This window comes from Hemitrygon akajei, chromosome 8 (genome assembly GCF_048418815.1).
Source record: "Hemitrygon akajei chromosome 8, sHemAka1.3, whole genome shotgun sequence".
NCBI lineage: Eukaryota > Metazoa > Chordata > Chondrichthyes > Myliobatiformes > Dasyatidae > Hemitrygon > Hemitrygon akajei.
In genome coordinates this window covers 166,339,272-166,355,795 of record NC_133131.1, presented here as the reverse complement: position 1 = coordinate 166,355,795, position 16,524 = coordinate 166,339,272, and the positions used below count along the sequence as shown (strand labels likewise).

The 16,524-nt window shown below is 43.0% G+C and overlaps 1 protein-coding gene across 2 annotated transcripts in view; it reads right to left on the bottom strand.

The window, feature by feature from the left end:
- Positions 1 to 5,028: 5,028 nt before the first annotated feature.
- Positions 5,029 to 16,524, bottom strand: part of hhatlb (hedgehog acyltransferase like, b) — a 55,803-nt gene continuing 44,307 nt past the window's right edge. For both annotated transcript variants that reach the window (XM_073055012.1, XM_073055011.1), the window contains exons 11-12: positions 14,045 to 14,189; positions 5,029 to 8,831 (exon numbers count right to left, since the gene is read on the bottom strand). In XM_073055012.1, the coding sequence (XP_072911113.1) occupies positions 8,719 to 8,831; positions 14,045 to 14,189 (258 nt within the window). In that variant the 3' untranslated portion in view covers positions 5,029 to 8,718. The remainder of the gene's footprint in view (positions 8,832 to 14,044; positions 14,190 to 16,524) is intronic.

Sequence of the window (16,524 nt, the reverse complement as noted above, 5' to 3'; positions counted from 1 at the left end):
TGGAGTTTTACCTCACAATCTACCTCATTATGACCTTGCACCTTATTGTCTGTCTGTACTGCACTTTATCTGTAGCTGTTACACTGCATTCTGTTACTGTTTTCCCTTGTACTGCCTCAATGCACTATAATTATTTGATATGTATGAACAGTCTGCAAGGCAGGCTTTTCACTGTATCACGGTTCCTGTGACAATAATAAGCTAATACCAATATCCTTTGCCACCTTTCCCTCTCACTCGTACTAAGTGTCTTTTAGAAGACTCCTTGTTTAATGCTGCTTTCCCCACAAGCATTTGACCTCAATCTACAATCTAGTTTTGCCAGGTCTACTTATGTGCCATAGAAATCATTCCTTCCCCCCTTCCCCCATTCAAGGCCATACCTTAAGGACCAACCTCACCCCTTTCCATAACTGTCCTTAAGCTTGCAGTAATATGCTCTCTATCCACCGTTCCCCAAGTGTTCACCTGCCAACACTTCCAGCACCCTGTCAGTTTTACTTCCTGCGATAAGTCCAACTTCTGCACTATTTCTGCCATCACTTTACATGTTACCTTGAAAATACTTTCTTGGATATAGTTACTAAATTATGTCCCATCTAAGCCGCTTATGCTAAAGCAATCCTAGTCACTATTGGGAAAGTTAAAAGCTCTTAGCACTCTAACCCTGTTGCTCTTACACCTTTAAACTGCTGTAGGGACACTCAGCGGGTCAGGCAGCATCGATGGAGAGGAATCAACAATCGATGTCTCAGGCCAACACCCCTTATCAGGACTGAAAAGGAAGGGGGCAGAAGCCAGAATGAGAAGGTGGGTGGATGTGGAGGGGTTCAAACTGACGTGTGGATTTTGAGTGTAAGATCATTTGAGTTCCACTCCACGTCAACTGATTTCTCCAACTTACAGTATTTTCCCCACCCCCTTCTCTCTTTTACTGTTCTCCATTCTGGCTCTCCCCCTCCTTACCCCTTCTCTTCACCTGTCCATCATCTCCCTCTCGTGCCCTTCGTCCTTCCCTTTCCTCCATGGCCCACTGTCTCCTCCTATCAGGTTCCTTATTCTTCAGTCCTTTACCTCTTCCACCTATCAGTTCCCAGCTTCTCACTCCCCCACCCACCTACCTTTAATCAATCAGTTGCCAGCTTGTAGTCCTTCCCCTCTCCCCACCTTCATATTCTTGCTTCTTCCCCACTCCTTTCCAGTTCTGATGAAGGGTCTCGGCTTGAAACATTGACTGTCTATTCCTCTCCAAAGATACTGCTTAGCGTGTTGAGTTCTTCTACCATATTGTGTGTGTTGCTCTGGGTTTCCAGCATCTGCAGAATCTCTTGCGTTTGTGCTCCTGCACCTTTCGTTTACTTGATTGTTCTTCTAATTTCTGTTGACTGTTGGGAGGACTATTATATTATCCCAGCAAAGTGATCAACCCCCACCCCATTCCCAAATTCTACCCATATAACCTGATTGGACAGAGTGACCCCAATGATCCAAGTACCCAAATCTCTCTTTCCAGCACACCTGTTGTCCTATGTTCCTCTTTCCAAGATAATGACCCTAAAGTTCCTGCATTTCAAATCTTCTGCTAACCTCCGAAACTCACGCTGCAGAACCTCATCCCTCTTAATAACGCCATTAGTATTGGGCAGTAGAATTTTTGCTTTTCTTGTAGTTTAACTTTCTTATGCTTATCTGTATTTTTATATAATAACCCATATACATGCAATTGTTCAAAGAGTTTTTCAGTAGTTAGACTTGCCTCTGTATTTTTAAGGAAACTTCTGGGTTTCAGTGGCGATGTCACGCTATTTGAATCCAGTTAGTGGTTACCTATTATCAATGGAATTTTCTGTTATCAGGAAGTCTGATATAAGACCATACCTACCACCTTTGTCTTTTCCTTTTCTTTGTCTCTTTGTCATATCTCTTCTCCCCCTCTCCCTCTTTGCTTTTGTAACACTTAATAAAACAATCATAAGCAATGCATTGTCATTCTTAACTTTCAAAGAACCTTTGGATCTCATAACCCTCTGGATCCAACAGTACCTATGTCTGTCTGTTCTCCCCATCTTCAAAATGATATATAGCTGTAACTCTAACTGGATCTGGACCCCTTGATCCAGGTTGAAAGTGTCAACAGCCAAGCCCCAGCTGACTAAATAATTTCTAAGTGAATTTTTAACATAACTTCCACGTAAACCTAGCCATCACACGTACCCTGATTGGAATTGAATATTGCTAGCAAAGTTAATTCTGCCAGAACTTGATTGGAATGTTCTGGAAAATTAGTCGTTTATTAATTTGGATTGCTGGTCAGTTGGAAAGATTCCTCTGACTAACTGCCTAACCAATTACATTTCACAAGTCTCCGTAACCAGCACCAGTGACTGGTATCTTGAAGCCTCTGGTGACAGTGTATTATTAATCCGTATTTTTAGCATTTGAGCGCATGTAAGTCTCCAGGGCACCATGTCACAGATCTATAACAGAACTTCCCTGAACCCATTCACAACGCTGCCAAGAATAATTCTAACTTTGCTGTGTGTGGCTGGGCAGTGAGGAGGCTCAAAAGACTTTAACCTTTTACTTTAATCTCACTATATCTCATTGCTGCCGTCAGGCAGGAGGTGTACAGGAACCTGAAGATCCACCTGTCAAGGTTCAACAGCTTCTTCCCCGCTGCCATCAGGTTCTTGACTTACTGCTCATTACGCCACTGGCGCTTAAGGCAATAATGAAGGCCCTCCATCTCTCTCTGTCCTTGGATATCTTCTCAAGCTGTGGTTCAGGGCCCTCATTTCTGCCTCGGTGGTACAGTGCCAAGTTGTCTTTGGTCTCCAGCGTTTCCTCCGCCTTTCAGGGGTTAAATGAAGTTCTGTCTTGGTGACGGAGTTGGCCATTCTTCTCATCACGTGCCAGCTGACCTGAAAAGCTCTAACTCTACCTTGCACTAATGTCTTTGTGTTTATTTTTAGAGCGACAGAGCACAGAAACGGGCACTTTGACCCATCTCGTTCATGCCGAACTGTTATTCTGCCTAGTCCCATCAACATTCTTGCAACACAGCCCTCCATACTCCTCCAGTCTACGTACTTATCCAAACTTCTCTCAAATGTTGTAACTGAACCCGCATCCACCACATCTGCCGGCAGCTCGTTCCACACTCTCACCACTCTCCGAGTGAAGAAGCTCCCCTTTCTCAGATTTCAATCTTAACCTATGACTTCTAGTTCTAGTCTCACCCAACCTCAATGGAAAAAGCCTGCTTGCATTTACCCTATCTATAGCCTTCATAATTCTGTATACCTCTATCAAATCTCTCATTCTCCTAGGCTCCAGGAAATAAAGTCCTAACCTATTCAATCCTTCTCTATAATTCAGGTCCCCAAATCCCAGCAAAATCCTTGTAAATTTCCTCCATATTCTTTCAACTATATTGATAACTTTTCCCAAGGTAGATGACCAAAACTGCACACAGTTCTCCAAATTTGGCCTTACCAAAGTCTTACTGCAACCAATTAATCTATTCACCCTTCCCCTGTATTACAGGTGCTCAAGTCCCAGTTACATCCTTGTAAATTTTCTCTTTATCAGTGACTAAGTTACATAAAATTTCTGGTAATTTAAGTTTCATAATTTATGTTTGTAACGTACTGCATTGTTGCTGCAAAGACACGAATTTTCCCTGGTAATGAAGAGACCCTGTGACAATAAACTTGGATTTCAAGTTTTTTGCCACTTCTCTTGAAGATGCTATCTCACACAAGAACATTTTACTAAAGCTCCCCCGTCCCCTTTGCAAGCTCATGGACATCATAATCCTCCCATCCATGTATTTATCCAAACTTATCTTAAATGTTGAAATCCAACCCACAACCAGCACTTCCTCTGGCAGCTCGTTCCACACTGACACCACTCTCTGATTGAAGAAGTTTCTCCTCAGGTTTCCCTTTAAACATTTCACCTTTCACCCTTAACCCAGGACTTCTAGTTCTAGTCTCACCCACCCTTAGTGGAAAAAAGCCTGCTTACGTTGACCCTATCTATACTCCTCATAATTTTATCTCTATTAGATTTCCCCTCAGTCTTGTACATTCCAAGAGAGCAGAAATGGAAAAACTACACACAAAGACTGACAAGTAGCCAATGTGCAAAATAAGATTGTGCAAATAAAGATAATAATAATTAATAAACAAACAAATGAATAATACTGAGAACACGAGTGTGGAGTCCTCGAAAGTGAGTCCATAGGTTGTGTTCAGCTTTGAAGTGAGTGAAGTTATCCATGCTGGTTCAGGAGCCTGATGGTTGTTGGGTAGTAACTATTCCCAAAGCCTGTGGTGTGGGACCCTAGTCTCCTGTGTCTCCTTCCTGGTGGCAGCAGGCCTGGATGGTGGGGATCCTCAATGATGGATGCTGCTTTCTGGTAAAAGCTTTATACGCCACAGCCTCCTATGTGCCAAGGACTGAAGTCCCATCCTGACCAGCCATTCTCTATAACACAGACCACCTAGTCCTGCTCCTGTGTATATCCTACTCCCTTTAAACTTGCACATTGCACTGGAAAATTTACTGTTGTGCTTAGAAATGCATAAAAGAGCAGTGAAATAAATGTGTGTTCTGATTTTAATAGGAATAAAATCTGATAGTCCATAAAATATCCTCATCTAGCACCACTAATGCCCCAAGGGTGTCTGATTATCAGCATATTACTGTAAGTGTCTGAATAGATAATGCAATGGCCAGTGCACAAAATCCTATTAGTGGCTGGGATTGGAAATAAAGGTCATTTGCTGAAGCAAGAGAACACGGTTCCCTGTTAATCATTCAGGAACCTTCCTGTCATTTATTATTCTGCAGAATAATTAGTTTACAAACATCAGGAATATTTTATTCTGTATTCAATTCCAGGCTACTGCTGCTGCCAAACTCCTGTTCTCTGCCTGCTTAGCTATGCTAATATATTCATATCTTTCTTTTCCCATATTAGAGAGAGAAAACTTGGACAGAATAAATTTGTATAATTGTCACTTTGTTTTCATTTTCATTTTAATTAACGTCAGGCCTAACAACAACAGAAATCATGATGAACCAACATGGATCAACCAGTCACCATTGACATAAATAGTGATATGCATAGGAATTTATCCTTCAAAAATGATTTGATTCTCTCATTAACCCAGTGAATCTGACTGGTATTTTTAATTAGAAATGTAGGAAGATAATTAGATGTTGTTCAGGAGGAAAGAGCAGAGACATTTTGAAAGGTGAAGAGAGTTTTTTTCTCTTGTTGCTCTTTGGAAGGGTCAAAGATTAATGAAGGAGGATGCCAATCTCTAGGGAGGCTTCTGCTTTTCTGTTTACCTGTAATATTGGATAATCTTTAGCCTGGAGTTGGTAGACTTTAACATTAACAGCAATGGAGAGTACCATTTAGCAGTTCACCCCTGACTAGACAGGAGACTATTTGGCCCATCAAGTGTGCAGATGTGTGCAGTTCTAGTCACGTATTTGCAAGCAAAATATCAATAAGCTTGAAAGAGTATGGAGAAAATTTACATGGATGCTGCTGGGACAACATAGAACATTACAGCACAGTACAGGCCTTTCAGCCCACAACGTTGTACCAATCTTTTAACCTACTCTAAGATCAACCTAATCCTTCCCTCCTACATACCCCTCCATTTTTCTATCATCCATGTGCCTATCTAACAGTTTCTTTACATCCCTAATGTGTCTGCCTTTAGCACCACCCCTGGCAGGGCAGTTCTTGCACCTACCCTCTGTGTAAAGAACTTGTACCCTCTGACATCATCCCCCCCCCCCACACACACACTTTCCTCCAATCACTTTAAACCTTTGTATTAACCATTTCTGCCCCAGGGAAAGAAGTTCTAGCCATCTACTCAATCTATGTTCTTATCATCTTGTACACCTGTAACCTCTATCAAGTCACCTCTCTTCCATCTCCATCTTGAGGCCCTAGCTCATCGAGGTATACAAGATTATGAAAAGGACAGATAGGGTCAATGCATCAGAAACATGAGAAAAATGGAGACGCTGGAAATCCGAGCAACACACACAAAATGCTGGAGCAACTCAGCAGGCTAAGCAGCATCTATGAGTAAAGAGTCAAAATTTTGGGCCGAGACCCTTCATCAGGACTGGAAAGAAAGAGAAGTCAGAGGGACTTTTCCTCTATGATACCTTGTGAAATTTCTCCTCATTCTCCTGCACTCCAGTGAACAAAGTCCTGACCAATTTAACCTTTCCCTATAACACACAACTTGAGTGAGGGCTCTTTGGAGTGAGCTCACAGTGGAAGAGGATGAAAGGTGACTTGATAGAGGTGTACAAGATGAATGCCTGTAGGCTTCTTCCCCCACAGGATGGTTGACACTAGAACTAAAGGTCATAGGTTTAGGTTAAAGTGAAATCTGAATGGGGATCTTTTTCACTCAGAGGGTGGTGGGAATGAGGAACAAGCTGCCAGCGGAAGGGGTCGATGGGGGTTGAGTCATGACATATAAGAGAATTTTGGATGAGTACATGAATGAAAGGGGCTTGGAGGGGTTTGGTCTGGATCCAGGTCAATGGGACTAGGCAGAAAACCAGCTCAGCACAGACTAGATGGGCCAAAGGGCCTGTATCTGTGCTGTGGTACTGTTTGACTCTATGACTTTTAAGTCAATACTAGTTCTAAAAGCAACCCCACCAATTCTATTTTCCCACTAACCTATTCTCTCAGCAATGCCCAGCGGCAACCCACAAAATACCCCAATGTACTGCCGTAACAAAATATCCGTATGGATGGCATACAAAACAAAGATTTCCACTGTACATTTGCCAATAATAAACTTCCTTACCAATTTAAATTTGTATCTTAATAAGGCAATTTAAAAAGAAAATGATAGGAGACTGGAGACATATTCCCTAAAGAGAACATCAGAGAAGAAAATGAAGACATGCATAAAAAATGTAAAGATTAAATTATTATATTTATTACTCATGAATGTGCTTATAATTTATGGTTTACTGCTTACTGTGCATTGGGTTCAGAGTATCAGGGGTGCAGTTCTCAAGATGTTGAACACTGCCAACACCCACACCCGCAGATACAGTAAACTTCACTAAGGGGAGATGTGCAATAATTTAGTGCCGAATTTTACTTGGAAAGCTTCATCCTTAGGTAGTTGGTGGATATCAATACTTCACCAGTAGCGTAAGTCTCCACAAATATCCTGTGTGTTCCTGTGACTTGTGCCATTCTGGATGGGACAGTAGCGCAGTGGCCAACCAGCTGTTGGATCCAGTTCCACCACTGCCTGTAGGAGTTTGTACTTTCTCCCTGCCTCCGGGTGCTCCGGTGTTCTCCCACATTCCAAAGACGTGTGGGTAGAGGCAGTGAGTTATGGGCAAGCTATGTTGGTGCTGGAAATGTGGCCACACCTGCAGGCTCCCCCCACTGCTACCTCGCCGATTTGATGCAAATGACACATTTCACTGCATGCTTCGATTTATATGTGATAAATAAAGCTCATCTCTTTAAATCTTCCTCCTCCCCAGTGGTAGTGGATTTTTTGTTCCCCCTCCCCCACTTACCACCCCCCTCCCCGGCCAAAAGGAGAAATTGGCTGGTAAATGCATTGGTGGAGGTGGGGGCAAGGTGACCCACAACTAGTCCAGGCAACCATGGAAGTGGGCTAACGGTTGAATTACTCTTACCCAGACAGTTGTGAATTCAAAGCTTTCAAGAAAGACAGAAAATTCTGCAGATGCGGGAAATCTAGAGTAACATACACAAAATACTGGAAGAACTCAGGAGATCAGGCAGCATCTATGCAGGGGATTAAAAATGTAGGTTTTTATCATGACTCCATGTACATTGAATTATGATGGAATGGCAGAGCAGACTCGATGGGCCAAACAGCCCAATTCTGCTCTTATGTCTTACAGTGTTAAAGTATTTGAACCATTGACATTTTGGGCTGAGACCCTTCAAGGGTGAATGAGTGAAAGGGTCTGAAGAAAAGCAGGGGGCAAAGAGGGACATGGCAAGAGGGTGTGTAGGGGGCAGGAGGTGGGACATATTGGGAACCAGCAAAGGGGGAGTGGACAGAATCTTTTTGTGGTGGTTTCTTGGGGGAAGAGGCTGTCACTGGGGAAGGAAAGGCTTTGCTTAGAATCTCAGACAACCCAGCGGCCCCCTCCCCCCAGCAGACTGGGAACTCAGCCCTGTACTGGAAGCCATATTGCAGGACACTGTAATCCCCACAAAAAAGGGTTAGTGGTACTGAAATACAGATCTGCACAGAACTTGCCCATTCTTGCCTCACGAGTGTTTTTATGCTAAATCCAGACCCCTTCACGCCATTTGGCTGCTGAGTGATTGCAACCGGATAAGGCAACCCTGGAACTGGGGGTGCAGAAGCAGGTAGGACGAGGGAGGGGCTACAGTTTTTGTTGCACAAGTTGGGAGCCCCTGCCCTCAACCCACCTAATTCCAGTGGGAAGAGTCCTCTGGATGATCTGTGGGGAACAGGAGATTCCATTAAAGCCTGTGTCCCACGGAAAAGATCCACTCTCACTGGGACAATTTTTTTGGTAACAACTCATTTGGATAACTGAAAACTTCCTTTGTGTGACTCAAAAATGGCCAGCTGGGTTGCAGATGAGAGGGAAGGACTTCCTGTGGCTCCCTTCTCTCTCTTGGCCAGTCCTCTAGTCGGCCTTCTCTTTCTCTGCTTCCAGTGCCAGCCTGCGTTCATTCTCCTTCACCAGCTGGACTCCACAATAGGTCACGAAGAGGATGGTTATCGGACTCAGTGGAAACCCTGAATTACAATTAAAACACAATTTGTTAATGTCTCGGTTCAAACTATCTCCCTACACCACACTTATTGTGAGAAAAAGATATTTTCAGCCTCCCCTTTATGGTGCTTCTCTTAATACAGCCGTACTGCACAGAAACAGGCCCATTCGCTCAACTTGTCCATGCCGATCAAGGTGTATATCCAAGTCTCTTTTCCCAGTGCAACACACATAGAATTCAGCAGGTTGGGCAGCTTCTATGGAAGGGAATAAACAGTCAATGTTTTGTGTCGAGACCCTTCATCAGGGCTGGAGTGGAAGCAGGTAGAAGCCAGAATAAGAAGGTAAGAGGAGGGGAAGGAGGACAACAAGCTGGCAGGTGACAGGTGAGGGGGAAGGTGGGTGGGTCGGGTAGGGATGATGAAGTAGGAAGCCGGGAGGGGATAGGTGGAAGAAATAAAGGACTGAAGAAGGAATTTGATAGGAGAGAACAGTGGACCACAGAAGAAAGGGAAGGAGGATGGGAACCAGAGGAGGTGATGGGCAGGTGAGGAGAAGGGATGAGAGGGTAACTGGAAAGGGGAATAGAAAAAGAGAAGGAGGGAGATGGGAGAGATTACTGGAAGTTAAGAGAAATCAATATTCATGCCATCAGGTTGGAGGCTTTACTACTCAAACCTGAGCTTGGCCCATATCCCTCTAAATATTTCCTATTCATGTCCCTGCCCAACTGTCTTTCAAATGGGTACATTTAAAGCAGAGATTGACAGGTTCTCGATTAGAAAGGACATCAAAGGTTATGGGGAGAAGGCAGGAGAATGGGGTTGAGAAGAAAAATGGATCAGCTGTCATGCAGAAAGCACATACTGACAGGCTCAAGAACCGTTTCTACTCCACCGTTGTAAGACTATTTAACAGTCCCTTAGTATGATAGACTCTTGATCTCACAATTTACCTCATTATGGTCTTCTACCTTATTGTCTGTCTGCACTGTAGTTTCCCTGCAACTGTAACATATTACTCTGTATTCTCTTATTGTTCTGCCCCACACCATGCACCATGGTTATGAAATGATCTGTATGGATGCAAACAAATCAAAGTTTCTTCTACTGTACCTCATTATACATGTGACAATAATAAACTGATTTACCTCTTTCCCCTCTCCCCTTAAAACCCTGTCAAAGTAACAGAGTTCTCTAATTGTTTTCCAATATTTCATTTGTAAGCCTTCAATACAATGATGAAATAATGTGAGACGTTTGGAAGGAGCAATGGAAATCAAAACATTACATAAATCCACTAAATTGGCATTGAGCAAAATCTGGTTAAGAAAAACAAAAAACCAAGCTAGATTTGCTAAAGGCAAGTCATGTTGTGACATTCAGGTTCCTAGGCATCGTTATTTTATAGGACCTTGTGGGAGAGCCGTATCTCCTTCAGTAACAAAGGGTGTACCTCTTGCAGCAGCTGGTAAAATTCCATCTTCCCCAGAACAATTCTACACTGCCGTCACAGAGAGCATCCTCACATCAGCCATTACTGTCTGGTTGGTGCAGCATCCTCTCACAATGTACACAAACGCCAGTGAAATGTCAGGTTGACAGAAAACGTCACTGGATACAGTCTACCATCACTGCAGGGCTTGTATATGTCCAGGATAAAGAAGCAACAGGAAAAAAATCATTGCAGACACAACCCACCCTGTAAACTGCGTTTTCCAAAAGCTCCTGCCTGGAAAGCACTATAGGGCTATTAAAAAAAAACCACGCCATCTTAAAAGTTTCTTCCCCCCCAGGGAGTTAATCTGATCAACCACTTAAATTAGCCCCACTCACTCCCCTCTATCTATCACTCCCATTACTACACATCACTGTAAACACTTTAAACCATGTTTTATAATGATGTTTACATTGTAAATACACACTGGTATTTGTGTATTTATGCACATTTTACTCTATATCTGCTCTTCATTTTTATATAATCCCGTATTCTTCATAATTGTATTTTTTGTTACATGTCGTGCCCTAACCAACACATTCCTGATAAATGTATACGATGAATAAAGTTGACCCTTGATGCTCAAACCAACGCTGGATCTGCCATCTAAATCTCTGGAAAATGTACTTAGAAACCTATAGGGGAGGATCCACAAGGACTATTAGAGGCATGATAGGGTGAATTCAAGATCCAAGATCGTTTAATGTCATTTCCAGTATACGGGTGTAAAGGAGAACAAAATGATTGTTAATCTAGTAAAAGCAACAATAAAAAAACACAATAAATATAAACACACAAGAGAGCTTGTATATGAACAGCTCCAAGTGCCTTCATCACTCCCTTCTCCCAACTCCATCCTTCCCATTGGCTGATGAAAGACGGACAGTTTCTGCTTGTCGTTTTTGAACACATTAAAAATGATTAAACCAAATGATGTACAAGACATTTCACAGAAACTCACTTGAAACACCTCCAAGTGAATCCACTGGCTCTAGGGGATAACTTCCAAGTCAGATTTGCTCAGAGCTACCCTCCCTTCTGAATTCTCTGATCTAAATTAACTATAGCTTGGAACCCATCCCACTCAACAGCTGCGGTGTTAGCTGCAGACAACAGGGAAATAGTGTGACAGACTCCATTAGGAAGCAGGCACCTTGAGACATAATACAAGTGGAGGCATAGCATATGGTATATGTGGTGATTTTGGAACCGGTGGGATGGTAATTTCCTCCCGTTCATAGGTGCTAAACACGTACCACTGAGAGTTAAACATAACTCGCATAGCTTGTCATTGAGACAAATGGAACCAATTATTATTATTTATTCATTAATGAGAAGTGGATGTCACGGGCAACTTTGACGTACACTCAGTGACCATTTTATTGGGTACTTCCTCTAGCCAATAAAGTGGCCACTGAGTGTACATTTGTGGTCCTCTGCACCTGTAGCCCACCCACTTCAAGATTCAATGTGTTGTGCATTCAGAGATGCTCTTCTGCACACCGCCGTTGTAACGCATACTTAGAGTTACTGCATCCTTCCTATTAGCTTGAACCAGTCCAGCCATTTTCCTCTGACCTATTAATTAACAAGGTGCTCCCACTCTCACAGCTGCCACTCACTGGATTTTTTTTGTTTTTCCACACCATTCTCTTTAAACTCTAGAGACTGTGGTGCGTGAGAATCGCAAGAGATTAGCAGTTTCTGAGATACTCAAACCATCCTGTCTGGCGCCAACAATCATTCCACGATCAAAGTCATTTAAATCATATTTATTCCCCATTGTGATGTTTGGTCTGAACAACAACTGAACCCCTTGACCATGTCTACATGCTTTTATGCATTGAGTTGCTGTCACATGATTTTCTGATCAGATATTTGCATTAACGAGCAAGTGTACAGGTGTACCAATAAAGTGGCCATGAGGGTACTTTATACATTCTTCAGCAAGGAGGCAGGTGTGAGCCCACCGTGTTGTGGGTCTGCAATCCCACGTGGCTTCGCCAGACAAGGACAGAAGGCAACCACCACTTCTACAATGACCTGGTGGTTTCAAGCTCGCTGTTACTGAGACTGCTGCCTTCTTTTAATTCTGGATTTTTAAAAGATATTAAAGACTAGTTTTATTTGTTACATATACAGAGCAACATGCAGTGAAATGCATCAAATCAGATCAACTAAGATTGTGCTGGGTGCAAGCCCACAAGTGTTGCCAAGCTTCCTGTGCCAAAATAGTATGCCCAGAATTGCCCAACCCTAACCTGAACATCTTTGGAATGTGGGACAAAACCAAAGCACCCAAAGAAACCAACACGTTCGTGGGGAGAATCTACAAACTCCTTACAGACAGCCGTGGGAATTGAACCTAGATCTTACAGCTAGCGCTGTAACAGCATTGCGCTAACCACTCTTACTGTGCCTCCCGAGCGAAGTGGTCGACATGTGCATGGTGGGCTGAATTTAAGAAAAACTTGGACAGGTATATGGATGAGAGGGGTTTGGAGGGATATGGCCCAGGTGTAGGTCAGTGGGACTAGGCAGAAAAATAGTTCGGCACAGCCAAGAAGGGCCAAAAGGCCTGTTTCTGTGCTGTAATGTTCTATGGTTCTAAGGGCAGCTTCTGCTCTTTATGACTACTTGAATTCCCCCGTCCTACGCCTAGTGCACAGAACAGAGAACAAGTTTCTCTCCATCCCAGGGGAGTCATCAATTCATTTGTCTACCTGCACTGCACTTTCTATGCAGTTGCCACCCTGTACTTTGCATTCGGTTTCTCTTTATCACTACACTGATGTATTAACATATGGCACGATCTGAGTGGACAGCATGGAAACAGGAGGATCTCACTGTGTCTCAGGACGTGATAGAATAAACTAGTTACTGTAGCGTAGCAGTTAGCACGACACTTTTACAGCCGGAGAGTCAGAGTTCACACTTCAATTCTGATGCCGACTTAAGAAGTTTAAACGTCCTCCCCATGAGTACGTGGGCTTCCTCTGGTGCTCCGGTTTCCTCCCACAGTCCAGTTAGTAAGTAAGTTAGTCATTGTGAATTGTCCTGTGATCAGGCTAGGATTAAATAGGTAGGTTGCTATTTGATCCTAGGGAAGGGCCTGTTCCATGCATTATTCCAAAATAAATTTCTAATTGTCAACAGCATTGTCTGGTCTCTTCTGGACCAGTTGATACCCAGCCCATAACCTCAATGTCAACAGGAGAAGCTGGTAGTTACTCTGGTCTTCATTCACCATCTTCGGCGAGTCCTGGGGTCGAAACCGAAGACAGAAGCCCAGCCTTGTAGAGACCTGGGTCTGCAATCTCCAAGTCCACTGGGGAATTCGAAGTCCAATATCTGTGAATTCACGAATCCTCTGGAGGTCGAAGACAGCCTGTCCTGGGGTTAGAGGACTGTGTACACGCGTGGATTTAGGGAAGAACAGGGTTTATTTTACTGTTGTTGTTTTGTTGCTTGTTGTGTTCTGTGTTGTTCTGCCGAGCATTGTGGGCATGCCACGTTGGAGCTGGAAAGTCTGACAGCACTTGTGGGCTGCCCCCAGCACATTGTTAACACAAACAACTCATTTCACTGTCCGTTTCAGTGTACATGTGATATATAAATGAATCTGAAAGGTTAGAGCCCAGGGATATTAGGCAAATTGACCTGGAAATCAGAGGATTGTCTCAGTGAACTAAGTAATCGCAATGCTCTCTCCTTCCACTCCCCACCAATTGAAACTTACCAACAAGGAACAGCCTTCTAGCAACCAATATTGCAAAGTCAACGCTGTTCAGCGAGAGGACGTTGTACAAAATGATGGCCCAGAAATTTGCAGCACCGAAGACACCCCTAATTCTTCGCGACATTGCCTTGGACATCTGCTTTGCCTGGAGGCAAAATAAACATTATATGGTAACTACTCCCAAAATGGTTCCTCATCAGCTAGTACTGATATCTCTTCCTGTGATTCTCCATTACACTGCTGTAAGTTTTACAATGCTAGAAGTGGTTCAGAATTGCAAGTGGCTGGTTTCATTAGACTAAACCTACACGACCCGTCGTGAACACAATTCAGAAAAGGACTGGGTAATCAGAATCTGAATCAGGTTTATTATCAGTGACATCTGTCGTGCAATTTGTTGTTTTATGGCAGCAGTACCATGCAACAGATAAATCAAACTAAATTACAATGAGAAATATATATTAAAAAATTAAATAAGTAATGCAAAAAGAGAGCAAAAAAAAAAGGGTTCATTGTCTATTCAGAAATCTGATGGTGGAGAAGAAGCTGTTCCTGAAACATTGAGCGTGGGTTGTCAGGCTCCTGTACATCCTCCTTGATGGTAGTAATGAGAAGAGGGCATGTCCTGGGTGGTGGGGGTTTCTTAATGATGGATGCTGCCTTTTTGAGAAACTTTAAGGACTAACAACAGTGACCAAGTATTGTCTTTCAGCAAGGAAACCTGCTAGTATCAGGACTGGCCTATACACAACCCATGTGAATGCTCACCCAGAACTGCCCCATGTTTGAGTCGTTCAGCACAGAAGCAGGCCCTAGAACCCAAATTGTCATGCTGACCAAAATTCCCATCCAATCCAATCCCACTCGCCTGCCTTTGGTCCATATCTGTCTAAATGTTTCCAATCTTTGTACCTGCTGTCCATGTACCTGCTTCTAACTTTTCGTCCTGTAGCTCATTCCATATACTGAAAGAATTGTCCCTCATATTCCTATTAATTCTCTTCCTTCTCATTTTAAGCCTTTAGTTCTTGATTCCTCAACCCTGGTAAAAAGATTGAGCACTTTCACCCTATCAGTATGGTCACCCCCTCCTTCTCCCATGCTCCAAAGGAAAAAAGCCTTGACCCGCTCTGGCAGGTTCTATCAAACCAGCACATACGGAGGAAGAGCTACTGCATGTTGGTGCTGGAAGCCTGGTGACACTTGTGGGCTGCCCCAGAACACCCTTGGATGGTTGGCCATTGATGCAAAATGACACATTTCACGGTGTTTCAATGTACATGTGACAAAAAATAAAAGCCAAGCTCATGAACACTACTTCAATATTTCCCGTTTGCACTATTTAAGTTTATTTCTTATTGTAACTTATAGTAATTTTTATGTCTTACAGAAAATAACAAATTCTTAAGACATACAGTGATAATAAACCTGATTCTGATACCTTGGTGTCCTGCACTGCACTGCAGCTTTTGGGGTCAACTTCAAACATGTGGTGGGAATGTGGACCTTATGAACGGAGCAACAAGGCCATGCATGTACTGACTGAAATAGGCAGCTGGTTGGGAGAATAGTCAAGATGATTTTTGCTGGTGGGGGTGGGGGGGTCTTTGGGGCTCTAACATTTAACTGTCATTCGTTCTCTGGGGCACTTTGTTTTCGTGGATGTTTACAAAGAAGAAGAATTTCAAGATGTATATTGTATACATTTCTCTGACATTAAATGTACCTTTCGAAACCTACAAGAGGCACAGTTCAAGTGGACAATTAGATATGTTTTGCAGGGCAGAAATAGCTAATACAAGGGGGCATAATTTTAAGGTGATTGGAGGAAAATAGAGGTGACGTCAGAGATACATTCTTTAAACAGAGAGAGCTGGATGTGTGGAACACCCTGACAGGGGTGGTGCTAGAGGCAAATACTTTAAGGACATTTAATAAATCTTAGATTGGCACATGGGTGAAAGAAAGATAAAGGACTATGTGGGAGAGAAGGGTTAAATGGATCTTGGAATAGGTTAAAGGGTCAAAGTCAAACTATATTTATTATCTAAATATATATATATCACCAAATGGTGAAAGGCCTCAGTACAGTAGACGTGGAGAGGATATTTCCTATGGCGAGGGAGTCTAAGACCAGAGGACACAGCCTCAGAACAGAGGGGCATCCTTTTAGAACGGAGATTAGGAGGAATTTCTTTAGCCAGAGTGTGGTGTATCTGTGGAATTCATTGTCATGGGCAGCTTTGGAGGCCAATTCATTTGGTATATTTAAGAAAGAGGTTGATAGATTCATGATTAGTCAGGGTATGGAGGCATATGGGGAGAAGGCAGGAAATTGGGGCTGAGAGGGAAATGGAGCAGTCATGAGGAAATGGTGAGCAGACTCAATGGGTCAAATGGCCTAATTCTGCTCCTATTATCTTAGGGTTTTATATGTCACCACACACTACCTTAAGAGTTACTTTCTCTAGACATTTACA